At 28.6% G+C, this 8,639-nt stretch overlaps 1 protein-coding gene across 1 annotated transcript; it reads right to left on the bottom strand.

Annotated features, from left to right (window-relative positions):
• Positions 1-3,864: 3,864 nt before the first annotated feature.
• On the bottom strand, positions 3,865-8,308 carry LOC149054489 (uncharacterized). The gene is made up of 8 exons (XM_089230043.1): positions 7,874-8,308; positions 6,230-6,306; positions 6,003-6,137; positions 5,543-5,641; positions 5,387-5,479; positions 4,981-5,261; positions 4,732-4,891; positions 3,865-3,995 (listed from the first exon to the last, which is right to left on the bottom strand). Exons 4-8 carry the CDS (start codon positions 5,601-5,603, stop codon positions 3,865-3,867), a joined length of 726 nt encoding a protein of 241 aa, XP_089086169.1. The 5' UTR covers positions 5,604-5,641; positions 6,003-6,137; positions 6,230-6,306; positions 7,874-8,308.
• Positions 8,309-8,639: the final 331 nt, after the last annotated feature.

The raw sequence follows: 8,639 nt of genomic DNA, 5'->3' as shown, positions 1-8,639 counted from the left end.
AGCTGTAGATGGACTTGTTGACTCTTTGAATATTACATCTCTGCTTATTGAAATTTCTCTTCCATCAATGCATATACGATATCCTTTGGTTTCTTCTGAGTATCCAACGAATATACCTTTTCTACCCTTTTGATCCCATTTTCTTCGTTTTTCTTTTGGTATATGTGCATATACTTCGCTACCAAAAATTTTCAGATGATTTATATGTGGTGTTTTATTGAACCATAATTTATAAGGTGTTTTTCCTTCTCGATCTGTGTTACCTGTACGATTTATTGTATACACGACTGTATTCACTGCTTCTGCCCAAAGTGTCTTGGATAGATTTTTGCTATATAACATAGTTCTGGCCGCTTCTACAATTGTTCGCATTGATCTTTCCGCCTTTCCATTTTGCTGGGGTGTGTATGGTACACTCGTCTCATGTTTTATTCCAAATTTATCCAATAAGGTTTTTACTTCAGTATTTTTATATTCCAGACCACAATCACTTCTTAAAGTAATTACTGAAATATTTAACTGATTTTTGACTGTATTTAAAAATAGTTCAAATTTATTTTTAACTTCTGATTTTTGGCTCATAAAATACACATATGTATATTTAGAATAATCATCCTTGAATATAACAAAATACCGTTTACCTCCAAGTGAATTTTCCTCCATAGGGCCACAGACATCACTGTGAATTAATTGACCTGGTTTTGTAGTTTTTGTATTGCTCAGTGTAAATGGCTCTCTGTGTTGTTTACCATAAATGCAAGCTTCGCAGAAAAATTTGTTTTTCGTTTCTGTAAATGGAATCCGCATATGTTTCAAGTAGCTCCGAACATATTGGACATTCTGATGACTCAACATTTCATGCCACTGTAGTAATGTGAGAGTTTTAACTGCAATATTTGCTTGTTCAGCTTCTTGCACTGACTTTGTCTTCAGAGCCATTGAAAACATTTTATTCTCACGAACTCCAATAGCAACTATTTGATTATCCCTTTTAAATGTACATCCATCGCTGTCTGTCATCATTTTTATACCTTTGTCAAGGCACGCTCCACACGAAAACAAATTTACTTTAAGATCAGGTACATGTAAAACGTTTGACAAATGACTGTCAACCCATTTATTACCGATTTTCGCTTGAACATTTATATTTCCTTTGCCAATTGCCATGATATGTTTGCCATCACAAATACGTACTGGTAACTGAACTTCAAATGACTCATAGTTACTGAACCATTCTCTTCTGCTAGTCATGTGATCGCTAGCACCTGAATCCACATACCATTTTTCTGACTCACTGATTTTGATGTCCTTTGATTGTACACCAACCAACGCATTTCCTGAGTTGCTCTTATTTCTTTCTTTTTGTTCTTTTAAGAAAATCCGGCATTCACGTCTCCAATGCCCTGGTTTTTTACAATGATTACACTTGCCTGGTTTTTAATCATTGTTCCATTGATTTTCAGAATTGCCAATTTTCGTACGTTTTTCTTTATTTGTTCCAAATGATTTCTTTGCCGAAAATGCACTACTACTTGCAGTATATCTCTCAGCATCATAACTTTGAGTTTGTCTTGTTTCCTCTACCATGAGTCTAGATGACAAATTAGACAATGTTTTGTCCACATTTTGTATCGAATCCCACGCACTGTAGAAATGTTTATAATTTTCTGGCAAAGTCATTAGTATCTTGGTCATAAGCATTGAGTCGGATATTGGTTCACCTAACTGCTTTAATTTTCTACTAAGACTCTCCAATTTCGAAATATGAATCACCATATTGTCATCTGGGTCTTTAACATAGCTGTAGAACTTTTGTTGAATCAACGTTACACTCGAGTCCGACTTTTGTTCATATACACTAAGCAACTTGTCCCACATTTCCTTAGCCGTGTCACAATTCATTATGTACTGCAGTGGTTGTTCATCCACTGATGTGACTATATACTTTTGAGCCTTGTTGTCCGCTTTTTTATATATTGAATAATCTACACCATACCTTTTTCTTGCATCTTCTTCAGTTTCTGAACTTGATTTTGTAAGAGCAGGTTTTTTCGATTTTCCGGTCACAACATCAAATATATCGGCTGCAGTCATTATGACTTTTATTTGGAATTTCCATGTTTCCCAATTGTCATTACCGGTTAGTTTATTAATTTTTATAGATTCGTTTTCCATAATAACAAATTATCTGTACAATGTCTGTACACTATAAATGTAATAATAACAAACACAATTGCTGCGCTTCACACGATCGATGCATTAACACTGCACTGCACTATACTTCGCGAATTATTATTGCTGTACACTGTCTGTACACAAACACGCGATTCGTAAATCAATAATTATTGTATCAAACATACACGACTTTATTATAATTACCTTACTATACTGGGCCCATAACCTGTTGAAGTACACCAGATACACAGAAGCTAAAGGTAAATAATAATAAGATCGGATATATGTAATAATATAATAATAATATGTATAATTGATACGAATAACTATAGTGCTCCGAGGCGTAATATAAAACAACGACTAATCGTCCTACAGGCTACTACATAGAACGAATATGATGCTAGTAATACAAAATGCCTATTCAGCGTCTGCTGTACTACAGTGTGAATAATTTTACTTATAATCTACATACTATAGGGTGTGTTGTTTACATTCAACACGTATTTATTACTTATAGCTTCTGGTCTTTGTAACTGATAAGTATTATTATGACCAGTGCCGCAAACACCTTCAATTGGCATTATAAAAAACATTTATGGGCCCAACTTACGTTTACATTTGGTACTTATTGAATTGATCTGAAAAATGTAATATTTTTTACCCTAGGGCATACAAATTCTAATTTTCGCGGTAGATATAACACATTTACACACAAACACCTTCCAAAACACCCCAACTTTGAGGAGTTGTATCTCGTCAACGGATAAACGAAAAATGAAAATTTAAACGTGATAATTCATAAGAAAAAAAAGCCTTACTAAATTATGAAATTTTCAGTATGGGTTGCCATTTGAAAATCAAAAGTCGATGATGGTTTACCTAATAAATATAAGGGGGAAAAATATTAAATAATTATATAATTCTAGAACAGTGTAAATCTAAAATTTTGAAAAAAAAAAATTTGAAAAAATTGAATACTTTTTGAGTAAATGAGTGTTTTACATTGTATTATTTTAAATATATACATTATACAATATTATGCATATATTATACATATTATTATATGTATATTATATTATAAACATAGGAGAGGGATTTTCAGTATAACATAATATAATTCAGTGGGGCAAATTTCCTTGATCAGGGGAGGAACTTAGCCCCACCACAAAAAAAAAAAACCTAGTAGCTGATATAGATTATATACTTATACATTGGTTGTATAATATTGTATGAATAACTCAAAAAATTTGTGGGTGCTGGACTGGTCAATTTCTTTAGGTTTGGCACCCCTAAAAAAAGAATTTGCACCACTGAATATAATATATTCCAAGGCGTCGGTTGCAACGTTCGGTCACAGGTGGCATCACTTTCCGGGCAGTTCACGCTGTCTGGTGAGAGAGCCCCCCCGGGAATGGCAGAAACCTATGGGTGCCCATTTGAAATTCTGCACCCAAACTCTCACGTGTACCAATCAACAGTTCCCCCCACAGTACCAGGCTAATAATAACCTTAGTAGTTAAAGCCTTAATCCAAAAAAAAATTGAAAAAAATATTGCAGTTTTATTAGTTTATTATTAAAAAATCAGAAGTAATTATACCTTCTTCATATACTTTGATTAATCTTTTAAAAAATAAATATATGAAAAAATTACTAAACATTGAATGTATTTAACAACTTGTTTTAGTAAACTAATGCAAGTTATTTATTTTTTCGTTTTGTCTTTTGATGTTGAATGGTGCTTGAGCAAGAATATATTTTAAAATGTCTTCCATTTCACTTTGAGACACTTGTTTAAATTTGGCTTGAGTTTTGACAGCATCTGAAAAACCGTAATAGCAAAACATAATTAGTTATTAAATATATATTATAATTATAACTAAGTATTGAAAACAAATAAATACAAAAACACTTTTCAAAAGTTAATCTATATAACACTAACTTCATATGACAAGTGGATGAGATTTAGTATAAATAACTACAGACCATAGCTTTATAAAATATGAAGATATTATCTTTTTATAATATGAACATAAAATGAAAAAGTTTGATCACTAGCAATTAAAGCTTAATTAAGTAATTATGCTTTGTAACAATAATGCCAAATAGTTGTCAATATTATTGGGCCCTAGTAACTACTTACTATAATTAATATGTTACACAAAATTGAATAAAAAACAATTAAAACTTGTATAAAATAAAATTCAGGGAAGGGGTGTAATCGCCGGGCGGAATTAGGCGTTGGTTGCAACGCATACCGTGTCCACTTCAAATCCCGATCATGGGCGGCATTGCTTTCCAGGCAGTTCACGCTGTCTGGAGAGAGAGGCCGCCGCCTCGCACTCAAGCATGGCAGAAACCTACTGGTGCCCAATTTAAAATTCTGCCAAAAACCACACACGTGTACCAACAAACCTACCCAATCCAAAAACCTACAGTACCCACCCCATACCCAATGACCTATGTTTACATGGGTTAATTAAAAAAAAATTTATTATGCTTATGGTCGTAGTTAATGTAGTATTAATTAAACATTTTAAATGTAAACATAATCTTACCAAATATAACTGAACAACTTGTCAAAGTTGAAAATTTATTTTTTCCTTTTTTTCCAGTGTATGAAAAGTCTTTAAGCAATTCGTCTTTAAATAATTTATACATGAGCCTTTTAACCACAGACTTTACATGTTTACCGCCTAAATAGGATAGTTGACTTACCTATATATAATAGAAATGCGTATAAATTGAATAATTCTTAATTTATTTTTATTTTTGAATTGAATTTTATTTATAGTATAATTGCTTACTAAATTATTGCGGAATGTACCATCTTCAGATATTCGTTCTGCAAATATTTCAAGGTCTTGTAAGTTATCTAGTGGTAATGAGTAACTACTCATAACATCTATTATTGGTATAGATGAATTATTCATAGGAACAGGAAAGTCAGAAACTAACTGCATTTTTTCTAAAATTATTTCCATTACATCAAATCTTTGAGTAAGATCTCTTTGATTATTTACTATTCGCCTTAATTCATGTTTTATAAAAGACAGAGTATGAAGGACTTCTTTTTGAAAATCTTTACCTATTCACAACAAATAAGAAAAATATAATTACTAATGAAAGAGATACCTATAAATATCAAGCTAAATGAAAGCACAAATTGGGCAAATATTAACAGTACCACTGCATAAAAGTATAAATACTAACCAAGTTCAGTTGGTGTAAAAAGACTTTCTGAAGTTTCTACTGATGATCTAGATGTTGGTGTTGCAATTATTATTTGTGGACTTTTGTTATTTGCTATTAATAATGAATTAAGTGTTAAGAAGTTTTAGTATTTATAATTAAATTATATATATTTACTGTATTTGATTTCAGTTGATCTAAGTGAATTAGGATTGTCCTTGTTGTTTCTACCAGTCATATAATTATTTTCATTATCATCACCACTAATTTTATAACCTACCAAAAAAAAAAAAATAATAATAATAAATATAAGATTTTCATATAACTTGTGCTTTTACAGCTGAAAGAACATACTAGAAAAATTGAATTTATAAATTTTAATATTTGCTCAAGATTCAGAAATAATAATAATGCTGAGTTTAAGAGATTATTAAAACAAAAATATGATAATAAATTCTAAACATTTCTAAACATATAATAATATTTTAATCAATACTTATAAGTTAAAATATTAAAGGTATGTGTAAAATAAAAAAAGTTATCCTTTAGAAAAGGATTACTTTTTTTATTTACCCTTTCGTGGAAATAAATTCCAAGTATTACATTATTTTACTAATATTACTCATTATTTCTTTACCACTTTTAATAGGAGATTCATTATTATTAAACAATTTTTTGACTATTAGTGGCCTTTGAATAGAAGCACCAATACTAGTTGTTGGTCGTTTTATGGAATTGATGGATGATGAATTAATTGGCTGAACTTTCTGAGCTACAATTTGATAAGAATAAAATTGAACTATTTTAATTATAATACAAGTTTGTTATATTAGATTTAAGCACAATTTAAATAAATTAAATTACCCTTTTTTTTGGAGATGGTGACCAGCCAGCTGATTTTTTCAAAGATAAGGTTTCATTAAAAACTTACTCTTCAGAATCTAAATTTGAAATTTATTAATTTAATTAAATTAATAAAGTATTTAAATTGACATAAATTAATAATTAAAGACAGGATCAATAAAATTTGTATTCCTAAAAAAATAAAACATATTAATATGTAGGTTATATCTAGAGTTAGGATGTTGATGACTTTTGAATTTTTTTTTCCTTTTATTCTGTACAATGCTATCCTAGCTAAAAATTTGTTTCATGCTCCCTTGATGCAGAATATTCTAATTTTATTTTACATTTTTTGCATTTTTTGCTATAAATTCATTTTTTTTTGTTTTTCAACATTTTAAAGTAATTTTTTCATCTTTTAGGGCATTTTTTGTACTTTTTATACAATGTGGGCCATTTTTCACAAATAATAGATTTTAGGGCAAATGTTACACCCAAGTTTGAAAACAAATTTAATTTATTTAAAATCTAACATTGGATTTGGACTGTTGGTAAAAAATAATTTTAATACCAATTAAATTAAAATTTATTTATACCCATATCTCTAATAAAAATTATTATTTATAAATAAGTTTTTTCCTTACTTAATTAGTATTTCAGATAATTTTAAAGGTCATTTTTTGAAGTTTTTAGGGCTTTTTTGCATTTTTTTAGGGCATTTTTGTGTTTTTTAGGTCATCAACATCCTAACTCTAGTTATATCATAGATACTATTCGTGATCATAAAAATAACACCATTACTGTCATCAATTATTATTGGTAAGAACTTGTTATTTCAATTATATTCAATTTAAATAAATTATAACCTTTTTTTTTTTCAATGGTGAACAACCTGCTGCTGCAGACCTTTTTAAAGTTAAGGGTTTATTAAAAGCTTCATCTTCAGATTCTAAATTTGTAATTAATTTTATTAAACTAATAAAGTATATACAGGGTGATTCTTTTATCAAACAACACTCATTATTTAAAAAAGTATTGACTTTTTTCAATTTTTTTTTTTTTCAAAATTGTAGATTTACACTCTTCTTGAATTGTTTATTATTTTTATATTTTTCACCCTTATATTTATTATATACACCACCATCAACTTTTGATTTTCAAATGGTAACCTATACTTAAAATTTCATAATTTAATAACGCTATTTTTTTAATTGATTAATACGTTAAAATTTTGAATTTAGCGCTAGTAGTTTATGAGTTATAGGTATTTAAAGTTTAGATTTGCAGAGTGGAGTGGTACGGGGTTACCCCGCAAAATGTTTGTCCACTACTCCGCTTGTCAAAACTTTAAATACTTATAACTCATAAACTACTAGTCCTAAATTCGATTTTTATGTATCAAAATTTTTAAAAAAATATTCTGCTTTGGAATATGAAATTAAAAAACTATGTTTCCATTCAAAAAAGTAAAAAACTTAAAAAATGATAAGGATAAAAAATATTTAAAAATATAATTTTTTAATAAAAGCGTTGGTTTTTTAACAACTTGAAACTATGTAAAACAATATTTTGAAAAAAGTCAATACTTTTATAAATAATGAGTGTTGTTTGATAAACGAATCACCCTGTATATATACTTATAAAATTAAAAAGTATAATACTTACCTGGATATACAGGACAATCAGAATAAGACTGAGTTTTTTTCTTTGCAAGTAGTTTTCTTTTTGATTTGTCATCATCACCACTTAAATCACTTATGATGGTTGCCTTGTCTGCAAATGCTTTTGCTGATATCAGAGATTCTAAAATACACTCCAAATTGAAGAGAACTATTTCATTAAATTTTCAATCTCAAATATTTAGTTTACTAATATTGTTTTTTAAGATCCTTGCTTTGAAATAATTAAAATCAATTTCATTTGGGATAGATTTTCGCTGGATTCATTTTGCTGCAGACAATTGGTTTAGAGGACATGCACAAGTACCATTTTTTTTTACCCAATAGTTTGGTACTGTCTCAACAGAATTATCTTCAAAGAAATGAACTACTGAGTAACTTGTCATAATTAATATTTATTGCTCTATCAATAAACAACAATTTAATTTCATATTACATAGTTATTTAAAATAGTTAAATAATACAAACATATATATATATATATATAAATAATAATATACATATTAATAATACAAGTTATTAGTCAATTTTATTAAAATTAAAAATAATAAATGCATCATTTTAGCTATCATTAGAGTGAAGAATAGGAAATGCAATATTTTTATTATCACTATCACATAAAACAATATATTTAAAAAAGTTTGTGAGATCTACATCAACAGTGGCGAATTCTTCAGATAAATTATTAACATAAGCTATACCCAATTGTAAGCTGTTGATAGGTTTTATAAAATAATATTCAACATGCTTAA

Source organism: Diuraphis noxia, unplaced genomic scaffold, assembly GCF_037042655.1.
Source record: "Diuraphis noxia isolate RWA-SAM2 unplaced genomic scaffold, SU_Dnox_SAM2 contig0006, whole genome shotgun sequence".
NCBI classification, from domain to species: Eukaryota; Metazoa; Arthropoda; class Insecta; order Hemiptera; family Aphididae; genus Diuraphis; species Diuraphis noxia.
The sequence above is the reverse complement of the archived record's forward strand: the minus strand, read 5'-3'. Positions and strand labels throughout refer to the sequence as shown.

Coding starts and splice junctions, on each gene's coding strand:
- LOC149054489 (XM_089230043.1), bottom strand. CDS start 5,603: ATGACTGGTAGAAACAACAAGGACAATCCTAATTCACTTAGATCAACT. Junction 5,262..5,386: donor TTTTACACCAACTGAACTTG/GTTAGTATTTAT, acceptor TGTTGTGAATAG/GTAAAGATTTTCAAAAAGAA. Junction 4,892..4,980: donor GTACATTCCGCAATAATTTA/GTAAGCAATTAT, acceptor TATTATATATAG/GTAAGTCAACTATCCTATTT.